The sequence below is a fragment of the Lepus europaeus genome, chromosome 16 (assembly GCF_033115175.1).
Source record: "Lepus europaeus isolate LE1 chromosome 16, mLepTim1.pri, whole genome shotgun sequence".
Lineage (NCBI taxonomy): Eukaryota > Metazoa > Chordata > Mammalia > Lagomorpha > Leporidae > Lepus > Lepus europaeus.
The window spans coordinates 88,110,049-88,134,650 of record NC_084842.1 but is presented as its reverse complement, the minus strand read 5'-3'; the positions used below and the strand labels follow the sequence as shown (position 1 = coordinate 88,134,650).

The 24,602-nt window shown below is 66.5% G+C and overlaps 2 protein-coding genes across 2 annotated transcripts in view; both read right to left on the bottom strand.

Moving 5' to 3' along the window:
* Nucleotides 1-11,105: 11,105 nt before the first annotated feature.
* Nucleotides 11,106-12,814, bottom strand: LOC133775275 (MORF4 family-associated protein 1). Its single transcript, XM_062213498.1, has 3 exons — nt 12,730-12,814; nt 12,226-12,611; nt 11,106-11,772 (listed from the first exon to the last, which is right to left on the bottom strand). Exon 2 carries the CDS (start codon nt 12,599-12,601, stop codon nt 12,236-12,238), a length of 366 nt encoding a protein of 121 aa, XP_062069482.1. The 5' UTR covers nt 12,602-12,611; nt 12,730-12,814; the 3' UTR covers nt 11,106-11,772; nt 12,226-12,235.
* A 3,016-nt stretch (nt 12,815-15,830) lies between these two features.
* The window catches only part of MAN2B2 (mannosidase alpha class 2B member 2), a 40,186-nt gene continuing 31,414 nt past the window's right edge, over nt 15,831-24,602 (bottom strand). The window contains exons 15-19 of the mRNA XM_062212853.1: nt 22,502-22,715; nt 20,633-20,770; nt 19,227-19,330; nt 18,463-18,580; nt 15,831-17,392 (exon numbers count right to left, since the gene is read on the bottom strand). Coding sequence (XP_062068837.1) covers nt 17,295-17,392; nt 18,463-18,580; nt 19,227-19,330; nt 20,633-20,770; nt 22,502-22,715 — 672 coding nt within the window. The 3' untranslated portion in view covers nt 15,831-17,294. The remainder of the gene's footprint in view (nt 17,393-18,462; nt 18,581-19,226; nt 19,331-20,632; nt 20,771-22,501; nt 22,716-24,602) is intronic.

Sequence of the window (24,602 nt, the reverse complement as noted above, 5' to 3'; positions counted from 1 at the left end):
AGACTGAAGGTCCGCGGGGGTGGCCCCAGCTCAGCACGGGCCCAGAGCCCGGCACCAGGACACCTGCGGCCCATCTGCCTCCCGGGGCTGGGAGGGGAGGAGCGGTGCGCTGGCTGGGAGCAGTACTTGGCGGGGGCAGAGGACACAGTGAGGGGCTCGTGGGGACCCCATCTTGGAGCCCCTCCTGCGGGCCTGGCCCTGCACCAGAGCTCTGGGGGCCGGTGCTGCGGCGCAGTGGGTGTGACGCCATCCCATATTGGAGCTCTGGTTGGAGGCCCGGCTGCTCCTCTTCTGGTCCAGCTCCCTGCTAACACACCTGGGAAAGCAGCAGAGGATGGCCCAGGCGCTGGGGCCCCTGCCAACCATGTGGGAGACCTGGATGGAGTTCTGAGCTCTTGGCTGCGGCCTGGCTATGAGCAGTTGGGGGGTGAACAAGTGGATGGAATCTCAATCTCTCTCTCTCTCTCTCTCTCTCTCTCTCTCTCTCTCTTTCTCCTCCCTCTCTCTAACTCTGCCTTTCAAATACATGAATCAAAACAAAAAGCCACCTGGCTTTGTCTGGGCTCTACCATCCCAGGTGACCCTGACGGGCAAGACCAGCGGTCTCAGGGGTCCTACGCTGGGGGACATGGGGTCACATTGGCCCTTTGGAGGCCCCCTGGACAGCTGGCATTAGACAGGGGAGGCTGAGGCTGGAGGCAGGGAGGCCAGGGCGGAGGCTGCAGAGCAAGGAGACACCTCCCCCTCCGGCGCCCCCAGTGCCTGGGCCCCTGAGAGCTGGCGGAGCCTCCACCCACCAGGAGCTGGAAGGTTGGAAGGTGTGGGAAGAGGAGCGGCCTCGCCTACCCGCTGTGGCAACCTCGGGGCTTTGCAGAAGGGGAGTGAGACCCAGAGGGAGGAGGTGGGTAGACAGGCCAGCTCTGTGACTCCTGCGCAGGCATGGCTGGTCCCTGCCCCCCCCCCCCCCGCAACGTGTCGGACAAATATTTGATGAAGGAGGAGGTGCAGAGGCTAGAGGAAGTGGGTTCCTCGGGCCTGAACCACAGGGGTTCAGCCTTGTAGCTAAGAGGGTGGGGGCTGCATTGCCCTAAGCACGTGGCTCCCAGAGACCCAGACCTGGGGCGGGCACCTGCCAACCCTTTGTCCAAGCCCCCTGCAGCCAGGGCCGCCCAGGGGGACAGGGCCGCTTCCCTAGAGGGCCGCGGCAGTCTGGCCCGGCAGCCTCCCTCCGCCCGAGCCTGGAGGCCAGCACCCAGCACCCAGCTCCAGGGGTCGGCAGAGCCAGTGCCTCCGTGGGGCCGTGGAGGGAGAACACGTCCTGGACTCTCTCCCAGCTTCTGATGGAACTCAACCCAGGGCTCCCACGAGGGTGGCAAGGACCCAACTACCTGAGCCAGGCAGGAACCTGGAGCGGAGAGAGGAGCCCGAACTTGACCCCAGGCCCCCTGGTCCAGAACGCAGGTATCCCATGGGCATCTCTCTCTCTCTCTGTAACTCTCTCTCTCAAATAAATAAATATCTTAAAAAATCAAAAGGAAATGTGTTTCACTGGAAGCGCCCTTGCCTTCACAAACACGCACTCGGAGACAGGGAGCCCCAAGGAAGGCCCCCGTGTCCCCCTCCTCTGGTCTGGGGAGGGGGCGGCAGAGGCTGGAGTTCCCGGAGAGGGGGGTGTGGGCCTCAGGCCTCAGTCTTGGAGAGCCCAGCTGTGCTGGCTGCCACTCACAGCGGCTCCCGGTGCTTCACGGTTAAGCCACGGCCCGAGGTACCCTCACCCTCGGGGCTGGCGCTGTGGTTCAGCGGCAGTGCCGCCGTCCATGCGGGTGCCAGTTCGTAGCCCGGCTCCTCCATTTCTGATCCAGGTCCCTGCTAATGGCCTGGGAAAGGCAGCGGGAGATGGGTCCCTGCCATCCACGTGGGAGACCCAGATGAAACTCCTGGCTTTAGCCTGGCCCAGCCCTGGCTGTTTCGGCCATGTGGGGAGTGACCAACAGATAGAAGCGCTTTCTCTCTGTCTCTCCCCCTCTTTCTAATAAATATTTTTTCAAAAACATACCCTCGGCCGGTGCCGCAGCTCACTAGGCTAATCCTCCGCCTTGCGGCCCTGGCACACCGGGTTCTAGTCCCGGTCGGGGCGCCGGATTCTGTCCCGGTTGCCTCTCTTCCAGGCCAGCTCTCTGCTGTGGCCAGGGAGTACAGTGGAGGATGGCCCAAGTGCTTGGGCCCTGCACCCCATGGGAGACCAGGAGAAGCACCTGGCTCCTGCCATTGGATCAGCGCGGTGCGTCGGCTGTAGTGCGCCGGCCGCGGGGGCCATTGGAGGGTGAACCAATGGCAAAGGAAGACCTTTCTCTCTGTCTCTCTCTCTCTCACTGTCCACTCTGCCTGTCAAAAAAAAAAAAAAATACCCTCACCCTCCTAATGCCAATAAAGAAGGGGCAGGTGGCTGGGGTCGGCAGGTGCATCTGTACAGGGCACAGGAGAGCCAGGCCAGGCGCACGTCCCTCTGCGCACCACAGCAGTGAACAGCCAGCCGCAGCCACAGCTCCGGTTCCCTCAACCGCAGAGGGGAGCGGCCGTGCGCCTGCTCAGACCTTCCCGGGGCTCCCGTTCTGCCTCTCAGCGGTTTGCTGCCAAGCACCCCTCACCGCTGAGGGCCTCGGTACCTGGGCGCCGGGTCCTTAACCGCAGGCTGGGGGCTGCGTCTCCCAAAGACTCCCGGGGCTCTGGCGCCTGGGCGTTGTCTAGCACTGCTCCAGGGGCCAGGACAGAGCCAGCCAGGGCCACGAGGTGTGACGTCCTTGGCCGCTGGTATTTCGTTTTAAAATTAAAAAAAAAAAAAAAAAACGTTTCCCATAAAACATACAAATGAGCTGACCACTCTGAACGCACCAAAACCTACCCCTGGGCATCAGGTCCTCACCGCACCTGCCGCACAGCCGACTCCAGGGGGAGCAGCACGCACACGCAGCGCGAAGACCCCACGACCACGCCTCCCCCTCCCTGCCCTCTGTGCGCTCAGCTCCTGCCACTCCGCTGAGGACCCCCAAGCGTCTGCGTCGGGGCCACGCCCTCTCACCTCTGCCCTCTCGGCTGCACCTGCCGGGACTCCCCCGCTGCTACACCTGTGTATATCCCACTCACCCTCCCCCCCCCCCCCCCCCGGGGCTGCAGGCTTCGGAGGCCCTCGCAGAGGGGAAACAGCCCACCTGCGCTGGAGAACCCTCCATCGTGCTTTGTCACCCCACCTCTGCCGGGCGAGATCCGTCCCCGCGCCCACGGTGCAAACCCCGACCCAGGTCCGCGTCAGTCCCGCAGTCTGGGAGGGAGACCGAGCACACGGGCCGCCGCCCCTGGGTCACCCGCAGCGCTCCGACCTCGGGAGCCTCCCCGCGCGGGGACCTCGCAAGGCGGCATCGCAGATCCCGAGCACCCGCGGGCCAGGCGCGGCGCAGGGCCGCCCTTCCCGCCCCGCAAGGCTGCGCCCCGGTGCGGTGTCGCCGTCCGGCCGCGGTCGCGGGTGACACCGTCAGCCAGAGACCCTCCGGACTTTCTGCAGCCGTGGGTCCTTTCTCACCCCGCAGCCTGCGGGAGCCGAGTTTGGGGGCCCCCCCTGCCCGACCTGCGCGCGCATGCGCATTCGCAGTGCACCCCTACCCTAGACCTCTGGAGGGGAAGTTTTTCCTGGGCCGGCGTCCGCCTCAGCGCCCTGGCCGCTGCGGGCTGATTCTTAGGGAACGCGTCGCGGACCCCAGACCTCCGTGAGACCACGGCCAGACCGGTACTGGGTTCTGTTTCCCGCAGCCCCCACTGTGCCTGGCCCACAGCAGGAGCTCAGTAAATGCTGCTTTCATTTTTAAATTTGTTTGATAGGAGGATGATAGGGAGAGAGTAGCTGGGCCGTCCGCTCTTCACTCCCCAAATGGCCACAACGGCCAGGGCCGGGCCAGGCCCGAGCCAGGAACCGGGGGCTCCATCCAGGTCTCACGCAGGTGCAGGCGCCCAGCACTTAGGCCATCTTCCCCTGATTTCCCAGGCACATGAGTAGGGAGCTGAGCCTGAAGTGGGGGCAGCTGGGGCTGGAACCCGTGCTCGGACCCTCGGCCTGCTGGGGCCAGCGCTTAACCCGCTGCCCACAACGCCAGTCCCTGAACGCCGTTTCCCGCGAAGTTTGCAGCTCGTGTCTACGCGCACGCGTGTGTCGTTGTGTGTGGGAGGCACAGGGACTCCCACCTCAAAGCCTGCAGGCAGGGTCAGCTGCCCCTCCCACTCCCAGGGGCTTGGGCTTGCTGTGGTCTGAACGCCGGCGTCTCCCCAGGTTTCCTGGGCTACAAACCGGTCCCCACCGTGAATGTGTCAGGAGCTGGGGTCGCAGGGGCTGGGAAGGTCTGGGCGATCTGCAGGCAGCTCCCTCAGTCCGTGCACCACAGGAGGCTGCAGCCAGGAGCCTTTGATGAGCCCGCAGCCGAGCCTCAGCCGACACCACGTCTGTCAGCGTCTGCACCACACGGAGCGTCCAGCCCTCCTGTTTTACGTCAGCCAGGAGCCTGGAGCGGGCCCACCTGAATCATCTTCCTTTTGCAATCTAACGTAACATCGCACGCCAGGTGCAGCGCCGGAGAGTGGAGACGGAGGAGGGGCGTCTTCCAAACCCTCCCGTGGCAGCCGTCGCCTAGAGAGCAGGGGTCTCACGGAGGATGGGCTGGTTTGGGGTCTGGGTGCACTAGAGCTTGGTCGCTAGCACGGGTATATTCAGACGTAGAGACGGAGTGCAGGGGACAAGGACAGGCGTGGGGAGCCGTGGGGAGCAAGCACAGGTGTGAGAACCAGGGCTGAGGGCACCCCCCCCCCCCCGCTGCCCCTACATGTGTGATGTCTGAAATAATATAGGGACAGGACTGTGCGACAGACTGTGCGTGGCCCACACAACCTAAAATATTTGCAGTCTAGCTCTTTGCAGAACAAAGCGTGCCGACCCTGCGACACCGGAAAACTGGGCCTCGTCCAGCGACAGCCCTGCTCCACAGAGCCCAGGGACCCGGGCACTCCAGCTGCCGCCCACGGCCTCCCGGCGTGCACACGGGCAGGAGGCTGGACCGGGAAGCAGAGGCCCTGGCGGGGGACGTGGGCGAGCAGCTCGGCACCCGGTGGCTGTGAGGGCTGCGGCTCCCATGTGCTCTCCCCGCCAGGCTCCTGTCTCGTGTTCCTGGACCGTGAGGGACACAGGCGGGGGCGTGGAAGGCCGACGTGCATGGAGAAGACGGAGAACACGGGGCAGAGTGAGCCCCGCAGAGGCGGCCGCGCTGGGGTCTGAGCCCCTCGGGTTTGTAGGCTGCGACGGGCTGGCCTCTCTCTCTCTCTCTCATACACCTGGCTTCCAGCAACTTCTGGCTACACCCCAGGGGTGACTCCGGTCTGCCTAACGTGTTTGCCTGACAAAGCTCTGTGCTGCCACCCTTTGCTTGAGCTGAAGCTTGGTCACGGCGGGTGGGGGTGGCATGGGGGGGTCAAGCTGCTGCTCGGATATCCTCCTGCCGATTCAGAGCACCAGTGAGGGTCCCGGCTCCTCCACTTCCAACCCAGCTCCCTGCTAGTGCACTTGGGAAGGCAGCGATAAACGCCCAAGTCCTTCATTCCCTACCACCCACGTGGAAGACCCAGATGTGAGAGTCCCGGATCCACTTGAGTCTGAGACGTCTCCCCCACTCTCTCCTGGGGTCAGGAAAACACGCACAGAGGCGCCGTGCTCCTGGCGAGCCTCATCGTGCCCACAGTTGGTCCCAGCTGCAAATCAGAGCTGAGAGACCCCCTGTGCTCCTGGTCCCTCCCTATGACTGCCCCCGTTACAAAGCAGGCAGCCCCGGGGACCCCGTGTCAGGGACACCCTGTCCTCTCCCGCTGCTCCAGCCCTATCCACATCCCTTTGTTCGGCCGCTCCAACTCGTCTCCCCCATCTCCCTCCTCCCTGCAAAACCCCAGCCCTACACGTGAGCCCAGGCTCCTCCCCTCTGAGGCCACACCTGCAGTTCTTTGCCCCGGTGGTCTTGGTTGCCGTTCTCGCTCGCGGCTGAAAGCCCTGGTTCCTGGCTTTGGCCTGACCCAGCTGTGTGGGCGTCTGACGAGTGGAGTGACCCCAGTGGGTGGACCATCTCCCTTTTTCTGCCTTTCAAATATAAGCAGATCTTAGATAAACAAAACCTGGTGGGGGCAGGCAGGCCCCGGTCCCCTCTCGGTTACTCCATAAAGCTCGCAGTTAGAACCGCTCCCTGCCACCCGCAGGCGCCTCGAGGCTCTGTCCCGCCTCACCCTTCCTGGGACAAGGGCAGCTGGCAAACCAGCGGCCCAGGCCGGTGGGTCAGACGCCCTAGCGCTTCCTCCAGGGTCTCTCTCCCCAGCCGTTGTTCTGGCGAAGCTGAGTTCAGACTGGATTCTTCCCTGTTGCGACTGTCCTTACCCTGCTAATTAGCGTGGGATTTGCCTGCCTTTGACACCTGAGCCGGAATCCAGACTCCGTGGAGAGAACAGCGAACTCACGTGGCCAACGCCCCTCTTGCAGTCAGTGAGATGCTGGAAACTCCTGGCGAAGTTCAGAAATGGTCAATGACAGCCTCGTTCCCCCCTTTTACAGGAAGATTTTATCTATGTATTTGAGAGGTGGACTTAAAGAGAGAGAGAGAGAGAGAGAGAGAGAGAGATCTTACATCCGTTGGTTCACTTCCCAGATGGCCACAATGGCCAAGCTGCAGCCAGGAGCCTCCTCTGGGTCTCCCACGCAGGTGCAGGGGCCCGAGCACCTGGGCCGTCCTCCACTGCTTTCCCAGGCCACAGCAGGGAGCGGGATCGGAAGTGGAGCAGCTGGGACTTGAACCGGCGCCCATACAGGATGCCAGCGCTGTAGGCCGGGGCTTTAGCCCACTGCGCCACAGCACCAGCCCCGGGTCAATACTGTGATGCAGTCTTAGAAGACCAAAACGAACGGCACATTGTCTACAGTGAACCGGCATCCGAGTGAGTCACAGCAGCCCGGACAAAAGGAACAGCCGCCGGCACTGTTCAGGTTGGCGCAGGAGAGCGTTAAAAGTGGAGGCTCCCGACGGCGGGGTTCAGGAGCCCACCTGCCTGGGAGGGACGCCGGGCCTGGCGGCTCACCACCGCCCCCTGGGGGTGGCCGGCCGGGGCGCAACAGCCCTCCAGGGCCCTTTCGTCCAAGGCTTTGGCCACGGCCCGCAGCCTTGCCGGGCGCTGTGGGTGTGGAGGCCCGGTTTGCGCCCACGCTGCGTGGGAGGCGACCCGACAGAGGCTGAAGCGCGGCGCTCGGGGCAGCTTGGGTGGCGGAGAGGTTTACCGGGGAACCCAGGAGCCCGGGAGCGGGTGGGGTGTGCTGTGGCCTGGGGGACCAGGGGCCCGGTCCTGGGCAGCGGCTCGCAGGGGCCGGGTCCTGGGCAGCGGCTGGAAGGGGGCGGGGCCCCTGGGCAGCGGCTCGCAAGGGGCGGGGGTCCCGGGCAGCGGCTGGCAGGGGCCCGGGTCCTGGGCAGCGGCTGGAAGGGGGCGGGGCCCCTGGGCAGCGGCTCGCAAGGGGCGGGGGTCCCGGGCAGCGGCTCGCAAGGGGCGGGGGTCCTGGACAGCGGCTCGCGGGGGGCGGGTCCTGGGCAGCGGCTGGCAGGGCCTCCACTGGTTGGGAACAGAGCATGGAGGAGGGCGGGGCTAAGGCAGCGTCGCGGAGCTCCGGGATCTGCGGCCACGGACCCACCAGCGTCCCTGCAGCAGCGCGGGTTCGAGTCCCGGCTGCTCCACTTCCGGGCCCGCTCCCCGCTAACGGCCTGGGGAGGCAGCGGACCGCTGCGGCTCACGTGGGAGACCCGGCTGGAGCTCCTGGGGCCCGAGCGGCTCCGCGTCCGCCCAGGGCAGGCAGCACGAGTGACCCGCTCGGGGCCGTGCGGCCGGCGTGGCGCGGGGCCTGTCCGCGGAGAGCGCGGTGCCGGGGCTTGGAGGGCTTAGAGGGCCGGCTCCCCGGCGGGCGGCCTCCGCCCAGTGTCTGAGTAAAACTTCACTCCCCCAAACCTCCCCCTAAAACGCAGAGGTCCACCGCAGTCAGCTCCCGGAGCCGTCCACCCGCGCCGCGCTGCCCCCTTTCACGACAGACCGGGACTCCTTTACGGCCACGCCCCCACGGCCTCCGGGGCCGCGCAGGCGCAGTTGTGTCCGCGTGCCTGGATTCCCGGAGGTGGCGGGGCTCCCGGGTTTACCCAGAGCGGCACTGACGGCGGACGTGTTTCCCACGGGGGCCCGGCCCTGCGGCGCGCCCTCCTGGTCCTCCCGGGCCACAGTGAGGTCCTCCGTCGCTGGCTCATTCCCGGGGGCCAGAACTCGGGTCTCCCGCGTGGGTGGCGGGGCGCAGGCACTCGGCCATCGGCTGCCCCCGGCCACAGCAGCCGGGGGCGGTGACGTGGGCCAGCCCGGACTCTGGTGTGGGCGTGGGGCCCCGGCAGCAGTGTGGCTGGCTGAGCCGGTCAAGCCAAGCCTGCAGCGCCGGCATCCCATGTCCCGCACGGCCGCCGGTTCGAGTCCCGGCCGCTGCACTTCCGATCCTGGAACCGCAGCGGCAGACGGCCCAGCCCTGGCCGTTTCGGTCACCTGGGAAGCGAACCAAGGGAGGCCCTCCGCCCGTCTGTTCCGATGGACTCGGCTGCTGGGACCCCGGGGCTCGCGGGTCGGGTAGAGCTGTGCTCCCCAGGAGGCACCGGGGAGTTTGGGGAGAACAGATCGGGTTTGCGTGGTAGTTACAGGGCGGGAAGGCACGGAGACAGGGCCCAGGGCGCAGAGCGGAGGCTGGGGTCTCTTCTCGCGGGCAGTAATGAAGCCGGCCCCGGGCGGCGAGCCCCCGGCTGTCGGGAAGATGGATTCGTCACTCCACGTGCACCGGCTGCCTGGGAGCGGAGGGGGCTGGGGCCGGGAGCGCGCAGGCCTGAGGCGAGGCCATGCCGTCATCCGACCACCAGGCAGGGAGGGAGGGACCACACAGCCTGCACTTGGGCTGGAGCCTGGGCTGTCACTGCGGTCCCCAGACCTGGACTGCAACGCAGCTGAGGCTGTCCTGGTCTGGGGTCCAGGGTCCTCCTCTGGGTCTCTCATGCGGTGCAGGGGCCCAAGCGCTGGGCCATCTTCCACTGCTTTCCCAGGCCACAGCAGAGAGCTGGATAGGAGGTGGAGCAGCCGGGACTAGAACCATATGGGATGCTGGCACCACAGGTGGCGGCTTTACCCGCTATGCCACAGCGCCGGCCCCAGGATCTGTAATTTTGGCAACTCTGGCCCAACAGAACTTCATAAAAGGCTGGCTCTCAGAACGGCTCATATCCTTGGCTTACAAAGATGGGGCTGCTGCTCTAACTTGCTAGCAAGCCAGAGGACGAAGTCAACAGGTGGGCACCTGTGACTGGATCGTCAGAGGAACAATGTGGGACTTGGGACAAGTTTCCAAGTCTGGCGCAGAGTCACTGCACAGAACATTAGGCAGCCCTAACGCACGCACGTAGAATCTAGACAGGGAGACTCCGAGCTGTCACACGAGGAAGAAGGAACATTAGCTTCCGTGAAGGTGGCCCCAGGCTTCCGCCGAGGGCCAGCGCCGTGGCAATGCCAACCTCCCTTAAGGGCGCAGGGGTGAGTCCCGCTCTCTGCCTCCGATCCAGCTCCCTGCAGTGTGCCTGGGGACACTGAAGATGGCCCAAGTGTTTGGCCCTCGCCAGCCCCATGGGACGCCTGGGAGGAGTGCCAGGTACCTGGCCGTGTAGCCGTTTCCGGAGTGAACCAGCGGATGCAGGATGTCTTCGTCACTCTGCCTCTCAAGTTTTTCAAAGGTAGAAAGATCTTCCTCAGCTGGCTCACTCCCCAACGGCCAGCAGCAGCGGGCCAGGCCCAAGCCAGGAGCTCCCCGTGGCTCTCCCACGTGGGTGCCGGGCCCAAGCACTTTGGCCGTCGCCTGCTGCTTCCCCGGGTGCATCAGCAGGGAGCTGGGTAGGCAGTGGAGCAGCCGGGACTCAAACCAGCACTCGTTACCGGCAGAGGCTCAACCCACTGTGTCACACCAGCCCCAGTATGTACTGAAGCATTTTTTCTTGTGTATCTTCAATTTTTGAAAATATCTGAAAGGCAGAATGAGACAGAGACATTCCACTCCCCAAATGGCCGCAACGGCCAGGGCTGGAGCCAGGAGCTCCATCTGGGCCTCCCACAGGGACGGCAGGCAGCCAAGCACTTGGGCCGCCCTCCCGTGCGCTCCCGGCCGGATGCAGAACCAGCACTCAAGTGGCCGCCCGTGTAACAGGGCGTCTTAACGTACTGCATTACAAAGCTGACCGCAGGCCTTAAAAGGTGCGTAGACAACAATTATTGTGGTGCAAAGCTTCTGAAATCCAATACAAGTTCCCATCAGCTTTCTGAAGATCCCTCCTGTGCATCCATTTCAAAAAACATTTTTGCACTGCAGCATTGGTGTCTTTGGTGGGCAGATAGAGCATGCACCCGTGTGCTGGTCCGCTACCCGCAGGCCTGCAGGAGCTCAACTGGCCCCCACTCACTGAGCCCCGCGTGTCGCACGTCCCGCCCGCGGGGACCTCCTGGCTCCCAGCTGCACCCGACCCACCACTCCCATTACTCCCACCCCACAGACGCCGAGCGCAGGCCTTCCCGGCGGTGCCTGGGCCCGGCAGCTTTCTCCTTGGCCCGGGAAGCTGCACGCACCCCCACGTTCTCCTGACTCTCACCACGTAACGGCCACCAGCCAGGTTCCCCTGGAGGGAAGGGGCACGGAGCCCCGCGGACCGGCACTGGGCTCCAGCACCGGGTCCTAACCCGGGAGACGTGCACGGAGGGGAGGGACTCCGGGATCCACTGGCCCCACAGGGGCTGAGGCAGCGCCGCGGGCCAGGAGGGCGCTCCTCACTGACCACTTACCGGCCAGGACCGGGCGGGGCACGTCCGGGCCGTGTCACTGCTCACGCGCGATCCCGGTGGACTCGGGCTCCCGGAGGGCAGGGCCTGGACCGCGGCGTCCTCCCCCCAGCCGCCCGCCCGGGACGGTAGGACCGCACCACGCGCGCCCGTCGTTCAACCATGAACACTTTATTAACACGGTGGGGTTCTCAACACGGTGGGGTTCTGACCTCAAGCACTGCTCACGTCTGCTACGGAAACACACTCGGCGCTGGCGGGCGCCTCCGCTCCGCAGGCAGGGCCACGCAGACTCCACCCCCGCCCTCCCCTGCCCTGCCCCGACGCCCAGACACGCGGGCGGAGAGGGTCGTCCACGCACACGCCACAGGGGACAGCGGGCCGGGGACCCCGGGACCTCAAATTTAGAAAATACATCTCTCCTCCTTTGGTCTCAGAGAAACGACAGGCCCGGGCCAGCGGCCGCCCTCCCCCGGGGCTCCCGCGCCGCACGGCCCCGAATTCCAGGGAGCTCGCGGGTCTCCCGAGAGCGCCGAGGCACCCGCCACTCGGAACCAGCACCCACAGCCCGGGCCCAGACGCGGCCGCCATTCCTGCAGCGAGGGCGTTTTCCCAATAATAAAACAAAGCTACCTCCCCCCGGCACGGGAACACCAAACAGTCGGAAACTCGTCTTGAGGTCACAACCGCAGACCACGCAGAAACGGAGCGAAAGTGAGGACAGAGTAGACAGGAAAAGAGAAAAACGAAGGCTCTCTGGCTTCAGCTTCTCCGGGTGTCAGCCATCTCCAGACCCGACCACGTCCGAGGGCTGCACACCTAGGACACAAACGGGAGAGCCCGCGTCAGGCGCGCCTGCCCCCCAGCAGGATCGGGGGTCGCCCACGGGCTCCACCCGCCCACCACCCGCGGCCCGGGCCCCCAGGGAGCGACTTCCGGCTATCACCCCGCGGCCCGGGCCCCCCGGGGAGCGACTTCCGGTCACCACCGCGCGGACCCGGACCCCACCAGGAGCGACTTCCGGTCGCCACCCCGCGGCCGGGGCCCCCAGGGAGCGACTTCCGGCTATCACCCCGCGGCCCGGGCCCCCCGAGGAGTGACTTCCAGCCATCACCACGCGGACCCGGACCCCACCAGGAGCGACTTCCGGTCGCCACCCCGCGGCCCGGGCCCCCCGAGGAGCGACTTCCGGTCACCACGGCGCGGCCCCAGGCCCCCCGAGGAGCGACTTCCGGTCACCACCCCGCGGCCCCGGCCCCCGCCCCGCCTCACCGCGCCGCGCTCACGACGACTCGCTCCGCTCTATCCGCCGCACCAGCTCCACCAGCATCTCGGCCATCTTGGCCGCCTCGCGCGCCTTCTCGTCGGCCCGGTCGGCCCTGGCCGCGCCGCCGGCGCCCGGCAGGTGGTTCAGGGCGCTCTCCTCCGACGCCTCCACCTGCGTCTTGATCTGGATGAGCAGATTGTCCATCTCCCACAGCTTGCCGCGGTCCCGCGGGGGCGCGCGCCCGCGCTCGCGGCTCAGCGCCGCGATGTCGTCGCGCATCTCGTGGATGACCGGCAGCAGGAACTGCTCGAAGTCCTCCTCGGGCTCCAGCACCTCCACCTGCTCGGGCTCCGCCAGCTCCACCGCGTCCAGGGGCCGCATCGTCCGCCGCCTGCTGGGGAGAGAGCGGACACGCGCTACGCGGGCAGCCCGGCGCCGCACGCCTCCGGGAAACTCGCACCCGGTCTCGACGTTGCTCCGCACACCCGCCACGGAGACGAGCGACTTACGAGCAGAGCAGCGGCCAACAAAATGGAGCCCGGCCGTCAACCAGCGCTCTGCGCGCGCGGCGGCTTTCACGACACTGCCGTGCCGCTGGACTGGCCGGTCGGGCCGCGGGCGCGCGCACGTCCCTGCGGGCCGACGCCGCCGCGGCCGCGCGCACGCCGCCTCCGTGGCGCCCATGGCGGCCGCGCTCCCGCCCTGGTCGTGGGCGCCCCCAGGGCGCGCGCCTCGCTCGGCAGCGCCCTGCGTGACGACATCCTGGAGACGCGGGGGCAGAGATCCGCGCGCTGGGTCCCTCCCGCGCTCCACCCGGGCTCCCGCGCTGCTCCCCCGGGCCGTGAGCAGGGCGCTGCACCGGGACCCGAACCAGCGCCCGCGCGGGACGCCGGCGCTGCAGGCTGTGCCGCCGCGCCGCCGTGCGGCCCCGCCCGGTGCCTGTTTCCAAGGGGCCGGCGAGCAAGGCCCAGCGTGGCCGTCCAGACGCGTGCCCGCCCTCCCCCGTCCCGGCGTTTTCTGTGCGGCTGGCACCTGTGTCTGGGCCTGCTAGACCCAGGTCGTCCCGAGTGAGCGGCGGCTCCCGCTGGGCCCTGCTGTGGCCGTGGCCGGTCCTTGTCCCTGGTCAGTTCTGGTCTCCTTGGCCCTGGTCAGTTGTCCTGGTCAGTTCTGGTAGCTTGGCCCTGAGCGAGTTCTTGCCTCGGGCCCTTTTGCCAAATGGCTTCCCTCTGTGCGCACCCAGAATGGTCCAGGAGTGGGCTCTCCTGTGGTTCCCTGGGTGAGAGTGTACATGTTTATTTTCTTCTTTAAGGTTTATTTATTTAGTTTGAAAACCAGAGTTAGGGAGAGAGAGAGGTCTTCCATCTGCTGGTTCACTCCCCAGATGGCCGCCATGGCCAGCACTGGGCCAGGCCACAGCCAGGAGCTACCGCTGGGTAGCAGGGGCCCAGACACTTGACCGTCTTTCGCTGCTTTTCCCAGGCCATTAACAGGGTGCTGGCCCCCGACCTTGCAATTTTGGGTGATGTGGAAGTGAGAGCCGGGGGGTCCCAGGTTGACGCCTCCAGCCCCCTCCCCTTACGTCTGGCTGCTCTAGCCCTCCAGCCGGTTAAAGTGGGTTATAACCAAATGTGTCAGGAGCCCCCACGCCCCAGGGCGCCTGGCCTGCTTCCCTCCCAAGCCGCCGCTGACCCAAAGCTCACTTGCAGTAACAAAACTGCAGCCCCTTGGGATGGCGCTTGGACAGCTTCTCGCGCAAAAACCCGCACTCGGCATCCAGCCATCTGCCCTCGGCGTTTATCCAAATGCGAGGAAAACGATGCACAAAACCTCGTGCGACGCTGTGTGCCTATAGAGCTTTACTCAGGGTGGCCCCGCTGTCCTCAACCCGCGGGCCGGCAGGGGGCAGGGGAACGGTGTCCAGTGTGGGAGACGGGGGCCCCCAAGCCTCGCGCAGCCCGGGAGCAGCTTGAATGCGTGTTGCTGAGTGGAAGCAGCCGTCCACGTAGCTCCTGTGTGATTTCAGGTGGACCACGGTCTGGGAAGGGCAAGACCGGGGGACAGTGACACGAGGGGCGGTCCTGTGGGGAGGGCGGTGGGTCTGCCCTGTTTGAGACTCTGCTGGGGGAGACGTGGCCAAACCCACAGAACGTGGAACGCCACGTGACCCCTCCCGTCAGCCAGACGTCAGGTGTAGCCTCCCTGGTTGTGCCAACTGGGCAGGAATGCCGATGGTGGGGCTGTGGCTGTGGGGGGTGGGGTGTCCAGGAGCGCTCTGTACTTGCTGGGACCTTACAAGGCCACCTCACAAAGGAGAACAATGGTTCCCACCAAGTGGGGGAGCCGGGAAACTGCCTCAGGCCGGAGCTGGGGTGCAGCCAGTTGAGCCTCTGCCTGCAGTGCCGGCATCCCACGTGGGCTCCAGTTTGAGTCCCGGCTGCCCCACTTCCAAGCCAGCTCCCTGCTAATGCACCTGGCAAACCAGTAGAAAAGGCCCAAGTACTTGGGCCCCTGCACCCACATGGGAGACACGGTGGAGCTCCTGGTTCCCGGCTTTGGCCTGGCTCAACCTTGACTGTTGCGGCCATTTTGGGAGTGAACCAGCGCTGGATGGAAGCGCTCCCCCCCCCCCCCCCCGGTAACTCAGCCTCTCAAATAATTTTTTTTTTTTTGAGATTTATTTGTTTGAGAGGCAGAGTTAGAGAGAGAGAGAGAGAGAGGTCTTCCATCCGCTGGTCCAAAATGGCCAGAGCTGGGCGGATCCGAAGCCAGGAGCCAGGAGCTTCTTCCGGGTCTCCCACGTGGGTGCAGGGGCCCAAGGACTATCATGAACCAGGGCACGTGCACAACCGTGTACATTCTGCACACGTGCCTGTTTTCCGGGTTAGACGCCTGCAACAGACCAGCTGTGAACAGCTGCCTGCCTTGAGCTTCAGAAGGTCGGGCTGTCTTCAAGGCTTGTTTTTCCACACTAACGCATAATCCCCCTCCCGCCGACACACACGGTAAAAATATTACAGAGAGGGCCATGGGCCTTCCATCCACTGGTTCGCTCCCCAAATGGCCACAAGGGCCGGGGCTGGGCCAGGAGCCTGGCATTGGTGGCTGACCCCTGCGCCCCACAGGGCAGCCTACCACTTGCCAGCAACTCCAGCCCAGCCCCACTTGCCAAGCCCCCTCCCCCAGGAGGTTCGACTCCTACTTTGTCCCTCCCAGGGGCGCTCCCTCCCTCCTTATATCTCATAGGTGTGTTTTTTCTTTCTTTTTTACAAAAAGGTTTAATATCTGAAAGGCAGAGTTGGACTCTGCCGACTGCTGGGCCAGTCTGAGCCAGGACCCAGGGGCTCCGTCCAAGTCTCTCACGTGGGGGACGGGGCCGAAGCGTCCCGGGTGCAGCAGCAGAAGACGGCTGGCTGCGGTGGGTGCCGGCGCGGGAGCTGTCCCGCGGCACCACGGTGTGTGTGATGGAGTCCCCACACTCAACAACTCATCTTTCCAAGTGCACAATTCCGTGTTTTGCAGTATATTTCCAACACTGTGCGACCATTACCACTAATTCCCCAAGTTTTTTTTTTTTTTAATAAGAGCACTTTAAATTTTACTTCACTTTTTAAAAAAAATTTATTTATTTATTTGAAAGGCAGAGCTACAGAGAGGCAGAGAGAGAGAGAGAGAGAGGTCTTCCATCAGCTGGTTCACTCCCCAGATGGCCAAAATGGCCAGAGCTGAGCTGACCCGAAGCCAGGAGCTTCCTCCAGGTCTCCCATGTGGGTGCAGGGGCCCAAGCACTTGGGCCATCTTGCACTGCTTTCCCAGGCCACAGCAGAGCTGGACTGAAAGTGGAGCAGCTGAGACTGGAACTGGCGCCCATATGGGATGCCGGCACTGCAGGCGGCAGCTTTAACGGTTACACCACAGTGCCGGCCCCCACAAGTTTTGCAACCCCCAAATCAAACTCCCTGTCAGCTGCCACGCCCAGCCCGTGGGACCTGCTTCTGTCTCTAGGTTTGCCTACTGTGCACTTCCCAGACTGAAGGGGGCTCCCGCACGTGGCCGTTTGTGTCTGACTGCCTTCAGTCAGTGTGACTTCCGAGGGGCCCCTCGCCCTGGGTGTCAGAATTTCCCTCCTCAGAGCTCAGCAGTGGTGAGCAGTGGGGCTGGCAGCTCAACTGATTAAAGCCCCCGCGTCCCGCATCGGGAGCTCTGGCGTTGCAGCCCTGGCTCCAGCTCCCTTGGGAGGCAGTGGTGATGGCCACCTACCCGGGAGACCTGCATTTAGTGGCCAGAGCGCCTGGCTTAGCCCTGGGCATCTGGGGAGTGACCCAGCAGACGGGAGCTTGCTTTATGTCTCCCGGCTAAAAAGCAGAGCCTGCGAGGGTTGAGTGACACCCCATCTGATGGACAGGTCCCCTTTGGTCCAGGACGTCTGGTCTGCTTCCTGCTTTTGGCTTTTGTGAGCAGTGCCGTGGACGTGGGTGTCCAGTCTCTATGTGAACGGATGTTTTAGTTTCGTGGGTTTAACCTTGGAGCTCCCACTTCATCGTGGTTAGTAACGCTGGCGCTGAATTTCCCCGTGCCCCTGCTGCGTGGGCCCAGACGCCTGCTAGGCAGATGGCGTCCCGGGAGGGAGGGAGGCTGGCACCGGGACCCCGGCTTGTTCAGTGGCCACAGCCAAACCCCTTGCAGGAGTACCACAAGCACCGGGTATGCTGGAGAGCACCCGCACACAGCAGGTGTAGCCGCCACCGGCCACCTGCAGGGCCCAGAGGGCAGGTGCATTTTGGCCCTCCTGCGGGTCCTTTGCTTTTCACGTAGTGAAATCCCCAGGTTTGGCTTCTGTCAAGGAAGAAGCCCAGGCCCGGAGAATGGTTGAGAACAGAGGGGAGCGGCAGGCGGCTCCCTGTGGGAGGGAGAACCCGATCCTGTCAGGTTTCGTATTTATTACAAAATAGAAAACTCCAAACGCAAACAGTTCTGGCCACCGCCCCCCCCCCGCCCCCCAGCCTGTCCCTGCCTGGGCTGTCCCACTTCCTGGAGCTCCCAGGCGCAGCCCCAGGCCCGCGGCACCTGCCGGGGCTCACTGCTGTCGGAAGTGAACGAAGAACGTCCGGATTTCCTTGGGGTGGACGGTGATCAGAGGTCCTGCCGGCGGCCTCGGGGGAGAGGCGGGGTGGCCTGGGGAGCACAGGGGGCTGTCCGGCACCACCCCTCGGCGCTGCCTGCTTCCTCCCATTCCCCAGCCCCCAGCGTGCTGCGGCTCCCACCAGGATGCCTCTCGGCTACAAGGGCGCCTTTGCATTGCCGCGGTCCCCCGAGGCCCGGCCTGCCACGCGTGTTGTGAACATGCTGGTCCTAGCCCCGGAGCCTTGTTTTCCCATAGTGCCTGGCGCTTGGTCTGGGGGAGCTTCCTCATGGAGACGTCTGGGAAAAGCTGCCCTTCCCCTCCCTAGGAGCCCCTGCACTCACACCCCGGGGCTTGGGCCTTGCCTTTGCGAAGGAAGCCTGCTCCCCCATCACCCACCCACTTCACCGTCCTCCATCCACCATCCACCCATCCATCATCCATCCATCCATCCATCATCTGTCCCTCCACCCACCCCCCCACCCATCCATGACTCCTGCCTCCCTCTGTCCTCCATCTACCCCCGCACCTGTCTATCATCCGTCCATCATCCACCCTCCCTCCACCACACTGAGCATCCACTGTGTGCCCAGCCTGTGCTGCGGATGGAGGAAGCGCCCAGGACAGAGGAAACACTTGGGGTCGGGAGAGCAATGGGGGCCCCTGCCCTAGCTGGGGGCTCAGGGGAGGCTTCCCGGGACGCCTGATCACCAGCCAGGCCAGATGCGTTAAGCTGCCCAGGGCACGGTGCTTGGTGCAGAGTGGCTGACGTCAACAGGGTCGGGTCAGGACCTGGGACTCACTTGAGGGTCAGAGGTGTCACTCGGGGCACGGGCAGGGCGTGCAGTCCGTGCGTGGACGCGTGCATACGCACACGGACAGACACGCCTGTGTGGAGCCCCTCTCGAATGCTGTGGCAGACTCTGGGGAGCCCCTCTCGAATGCTGTGGCAGACTCTGGGGAGCCCCTCTCGAATGCTGTGGCAGACTTTGGGGGCTGCATATGCAGAATGGGAAAGTGGCGCCCCCGGCCGCAGAGGGGGCAGCTGCTGGGTCGGGACCAGGTCTGTGCAGCGCCGGGGCCTGGCCGGGACCCCGGGAGGGGGTAGGGGCGGCTCTCAAACCTTGGCGGCGGCCAGGCTCCGTGTTCCAGCTCCAGCGGCTCAGCGCATGCGTGTCCCAGGTCCCTGTGAGGGAGCGCTCCTCCACGGCCTCCACGGGCCCCAGACCCCGCAGCACAGCCTGCAGGGACAGAACCGAGGGAGGGCGGGGCTGCACTGTGCGGCAGTGGGCGCCACACCACAGACGGGCGTCCTCAGGGCCCCTGGCCTGCCCCACCCGCCCCACGGAACTCTCACAGCAGGTCTGCAAGGCCCATGTCACAGATGGGGAAACCAAGGCCGGGCCGGGTGAGCTGAGAGCTGCTTGCCCCACAGGGACCCCCACCCTGCAGCTTCACCCCCTCCCAGCAAGCAGGCTCCCAGGCTCCCTTGCAGCTAAGGGAGGGCCAGGGCGGGTCCTGGAGAGGGCAAGGCCCTGTGTGCTGCTGGCCCCTCCGCTCCGCCCAGGGCACTAAGGACCTCCCGCCCACTCCCATTTCCCAGGTGAGGCCACGGAGGCACGTGGACGCCCACATCGGCCCTCGAGGAAGCGGCAGGAGCACTGTTTTGTCCTCTGTTTGAAGAGAAGGCTCAGACCCAGGCCCGTGGCCACAACCCGCAAACCCACAAGGCCGGGAGGCAGGGTGGGCAGGCGGCCCCGCCACTCCCTCTGCGAATTCGCCCTCCCGGGGCCCAGGTGAGGTTTTCACCCACGGGGTTCGCGTCCCTGATGTGGGTGGGCGTGGGGGCTCTGAGCGGGGGTCAGGGGCGGGTGGGGGCCAGTTTACCTCCAGGTTCACAGTCGCAGGCTGGGACAGGACCGGGTCCTCCCCGACCTCGTACGGGTGGTAGAGCCGCAGCAGGACGCGGCGGAGGTCCGCCCGGGGCTCCCCTGGATGGCCGTGTGCACAGAAGGGGGGAGGTGGTGAGGGCCCCGCCATGCAGCCCCAGTGCCACCCGCACTTCCCGCGCCCCAGTCCGTCAGCCCCGTGGCCCGAGTGTGACCTGGTCCCCGCTAGCACATGGCAGCGCTGGCCAGGGACAGGGAGGCCTGGCTCACGGGAGCCCTGGCAGATGGACTGAGCTCTGTCCCCCCCACCCCGGGCTTGGGCCCCAGGCTGCATTGCACCTGCTTCCCGCCCACTTCCCAAGGTGTCGTGAGCAGCGCCAGGGCTTTGCCAGCCTCTGGTTGCAGAGTGGAACTCTCCTGCGTCAGCCGTCCAGCCGTGGAGAACCGACCAACACACCCGACCTCCTTGGGAGGCAGCTGCTGGCCCCACCAGACAGACAAGGAAGAGGCTCAGAGCAGGCCAGTCCTTGCCCCGGGATGCCCAGCTGGTGGGCAATGCGCGGTGCGGGTGGGGGACTCCACCCCCGCAGGGGCTGACAGTCCTGGTCCACCTTGGCTGTCACAGGCTCCACTGAACCTGTCCCCCAGCTCTCCGGCTCTGTCTGTCCCGCCCACCCACTTCCTGGAGCTGGCTCTCGCTCAGCAGCGATGGCGGTAGCGGTGCTGACACAGCGCCCCCTGCAGGGGGCGGCGGGAACTGCCGCCGGGGCTCTTCCCATGTGGCCAGGCCCCGGGGCTGACACAGTGCCCTCCTGTGCCTGTTACACGCAGGCACGGGCTCCTGCCCCAGCCCTGCCTACCTCAGTGCCACCCCTTCCATTTTTCAGATGACAAGAGGGAAGCCCGCGTTAGACGCTGGGGAGGAAGGCTCGGCTGACCTCCGTGCTTGCTAAGCCCTGGCCTGCAGAACCCCAGCTCTGCAGCTGCGCCCAGAAGTGACGGCATCCAACTCCCCAGGGCCTTCCCGACCCCGGGCGTGCGGCCAGCGCTCGGCGCAGCCGTTGAGGCCCACGCAGCGTCCTGGCTCCTGCACGCCAGTCCGGCTCCTGCTCAGGTGCCTGGGAGGCAGCTCATGGAGACCTGGATGGAGATCCTGGCTCCCGGCTTTGGCCTGGCCCAGCCCCAGCTGTGGAGGGCATCTGGGGAGATGCCAGCAGACGGCAGCTCTCTCTCTGCCTTCCAAGTAAATAGATAAATGCATAATCACAATAATAAACCCAAGAAACAAAGGCTCAATGGAGGCCCCGGGGGCCCCACTGTGAGTTCTCCGACCTGCCCACAGCAGTGGCCGCCTGACACCGCAGGCTGAGGTCTGGGGGCTGGCCAAGCACCACCCGGCCTCACCTTTGCCCAGACTGCGCAGGTGCGCGCTGTGGTTGGAGCTGTAGCTCCAGCCGGGGATGCTCAGGGTCTGCAGGTGGAGGTTCGGGGGCAGCATCACGGCCTCCTGCTGCCAGGCTCCAGGCGTCTTCGGTGCAGTCCCTGTAAGGCACAGAGCTGGGGTTTTGGGAGCCACCCCCTGGCATTCAGAGCTCAGGTGCTCCCGCCGTCCCCCACCCCTCCCCGTGTGTAGTCCCCCCTAGCAGAAGGCCGGGCGCACCTGCTGGTCCCAGGGCCCAGCTCCCACTCCCGTGGCCTTCCCCAGGTCCTCCCCGAGAGCCTGGCTCCTGTACAAGCAGCCGGCCAGAGCCCCTCCTGCTCAGATGGCACGTGGTCCACTCCTTCCACCTCTGCACCTGCACCCCAGGCTACCCGCACTGATCGGCCCAGACACCAGCCACCTGACCTAAGCGGGGCCAATCAGAATCCTTCCCTGGGACTTCTGTGCTGGAGACCGGGAAGTCCGAGCCACAGTTCCTTGTGGTGGGGAACACGGAGCCTCTCCTTGAGGGTGGCCCCGATAGGATGGTGTGTGCGGAGAGGCCCAGTGGAGACCCCGTCAGCGACGTGGGCCCGAGGGCTCGGCTGGCTCCCCCCACCGCCTGGAACCGAAGAGGCCAGCGAGGGGCCGGGCGGGGTGGAGCTGCAAACGGCCACAGAGCTTTCTCAGAGCCCGCAATGCTTCCTCCAGTGAGGAAGGCCCAGGGCCGCTCTGGGAGCAGAGCCTGATCCTGCGAGGCAGCCAGGGGATCGGACGTGCGGGAGCAGGTGCACAGCAGTGGCCCTGCAGACGCGAGCTGCCCGGCCGCCCGCCTGCTCCGCACGTCTCAAGTGTGTCCCCAGGCTGCAAGCCTCCGCTCCAGGCAGAGACCCGACCTGCCATCCCCAGACGCCTGGGCTCCTGCCTCATGGCCCCCGGCCCCCTAGTGGCGGCTCTGAACACAGTCTCGCCGGTCTGAGGCTCGGCAGGCTCAGGAGAGGCGCTGACGCGGCCACGGCGGGCGCTACACACTGGCCTGTGGCCCGAGTGACAGCTCGCCGGACTGCGGTGCCCTGGGCGGGTTCTGGCTCTCAAACCTCAGCTGAGCACATCCTAGGGGCACATTCTGATCACAATCCCACAGCGAGCAGAAAAAGGAAACCGTTTAAGGATGAACAAGGGGCTGGCCTTGTGGCTCAGTGAGCAGTGCCGACACCCTCCAGCGGAGTGCTGGTTCGAGTCCCGGCTGCTCTGTTTCCCATGCAGACCCCGCTATGGCCTGGGAAAGCAGCAGAGGGTGGCCCAAGTACCTGGGCCCCTACCCCTGCGTGGGAGACCCGGATGGAGCTCCCGGCTCCTGGCTTTGGCCTGGCCCAGTTCTGGCGGTTGTAGCCACTGTGGAGGGAACCTCTCTCTCTCTCCCTCTCCTTCTCTCCTTCCCTCTGTTTGTCCGCCTTTCAAATAAAACCCTGTCTCCTGAGACCGTGACCACATCTAAGGTTTCCCACGGCTGGTGTCTAACAGAGAACCCTCACCGATCTCCGAAGCCTCAGGGCGGCAAAGCGCAGCCGGCGGACAGCAAGCGCCCTCACCTGGTGACGGCGTGCCCAGCCTCAGACAAGCCAACCTCCAGAGCCCCGTGCCTCGGGCAGGTGTTTGTCCAGAGGACACCTGTGTCCCAGGTCCGATGCTGGCGCCATGCCCAGCTCTGGCCCCGAGCACCCGCGTTCCCGCTAATGTGCATTCTGGGAGGCGGGGACGCCGGTCCTGCTTCCCGCCGCACACAGGGGAGACCTGGACTGAGCCCCCGATCCTGGCTCAGGCCTCTGGCCCGGGGCAGCGGCAGCACCTACCCTGCGAGGGGGCGCCCACACCGGCCAGCTCCCCCAGCAGCACCACGGGCCTGTGCTGCAGCTCCAGGCCGCTCCTCTCGCGCAGGCGGGCAGTGACGGCCCAGGGCCCCAGCAGAAGCCACAGCACCGGGTGCACAACGGAGGTGTCGTTGAGCGTGAGGTTGTAGCCCAGGTCCCAGTCCAGGTTGTTCCACAGCCGCCGATGGAGCATGACCTGGGGGCAGAGGGGCTGAGGCAGGGGCTGGGGGCACGGGCTGGGGGCAGGGGCTGGGGGCAGAGGGGCTGGGGGCAGAGGGGCTGGGGCACGGCCTGGGGGCAGAGGGGCCGGGGGAAGGGGCTGGGGGCAGAGGGGCCGGGGCACGGGCTGGGGGCAGAGGGGCCAGGGCACGGCCTGGGGGCAGAGGGGCCGGGGCAGGGGCTGGGGGCAGAGGGGCCGGGGCATGGCCTGGGGGGAGGGGCCGGGGCACGGCCTGGGGGCAGAGGGGATGGGGCACGGCCTGGGGGCAGAGGGGCCGGGGCAGGGGCTGGGGGCAGAGGGGCCGGGGCACGACCTGGGGACAGAGGGGCCGGGGCACGACCTGGGGGCAGAGGGGCCGGGGCACGGGCTGGGGGCAGAGGGGCCGGGGCAGGGGCTGGGGGCAGAGGGGCTGGGGCACGACCTGGGGGCAGAGGGGATGGTCATGGCCTGGGGACAGAGGGGCCGGGGCACGGCCTGGGGCAGAGGGGCCGGGGCACGGCCTGGGGACAGAGGGGCCGGGGCACGACCAGGGGGCAGAGGGGCCGGGGCACGACCTGGGGACAGAGGGGCCGGGGCACGGGCTGGGGGCAGAGGGGCCGGGGCACGGGCTGGGGGCAGAGGGGATGGGGCACGGGCTGGGGGCAGAGGGGCCGGGGCACGGGCTGGGGACAGAGGGGCCGGGGCAGGGGCTGGGGACAGAGGGGCCGGGGCAGGGGCTGGGGACAGAGGGGCTGGGGCACGGCCTGGGGGCAGAGGGGATGGTCATGGCCTGGGGACAGAGGGGCTGGGCATGGCCTGGGGACAGAGGGGCTGGGACACGGCCTGGGGGCAGAGGGGCTGGGACACGGCCTGGGGGCAGAGGGGATGGGACACGGCCTGGGGGCAGAGGGGCTGGGGCAGGGGCTGGGGACAGAGGGGCTGGGACACGGCCTGGGGGCAGAGGGGATGGGACATGGCCTGGGGGCAGAGGGGATGGGCACGGGCTGGGGGCAGAGGGGATGGGACACGGGCTGGGGGCAGAGGGGATGGGACACGGCCTGGGGGCAGAGGGGATGGGGCATGGCCTGGGGGCAGAGGGGCTGGGCACGGGCTGGGGGCAGAGGGGCTGGGCACGGGCTGGGGGCAGAGGGGATGGGACACGGCCTGGGGGCAGAGGGGATGGGACACGGCCTGGGGGCAGAGGGGATGGGGCACGGCCTGGGGACAGAGGGGCTGGGGCACGGCCTGGGGGCAGAGGGGCTGGGGCACGGGCTGGGGGCAGAGGGGATGGGACACGGCCTGGGGGCAGAGGGGATGGGGCATGGCCTGGGGGCAGAGGGGCTGGGCACGGGCTGGGGGCAGAGGGGCTGGGCACGGGCTGGGGGCAGAGGGGATGGGACACGGCCTGGGGGCAGAGGGGATGGGACACGGCCTGGGGGCAGAGGGGATGGGGCACGGCCTGGGGACAGAGGGGCTGGGGCACGGCCTGGGGGCAGAGGGGCTGGGCACGGGCTGGGGGCAGAGGGGATGGGACACGGCCTGGGGGCAGAGGGGATGGGACACGGCCTGGGGGCAGAGGGGATGGGGCACGGCCTGGGGACAGAGGGGCTGGGGCACGGCCTGGGGACAGAGGGGCTGGGGCAGGGGCTGGGGGCAGAGGGGCTGGGGCACGGCCTGGGGGCAGAGGGGATGGTCATGGCCTGGGGACAGAGGGGCTGGGCATGGCCTGGGGACAGAGGGGCTGGGACACGGCCTGGGGGCAGAGGGGCTGGGACACGGCCTGGGGGCAGAGGGGATGGGACACGGCCTGGGGGCAGAGGGGCTGGGGCAGGGGCTGGGGACAGAGGGGCTGGGACACGGCCTGGGGGCAGAGGGGATGGGACA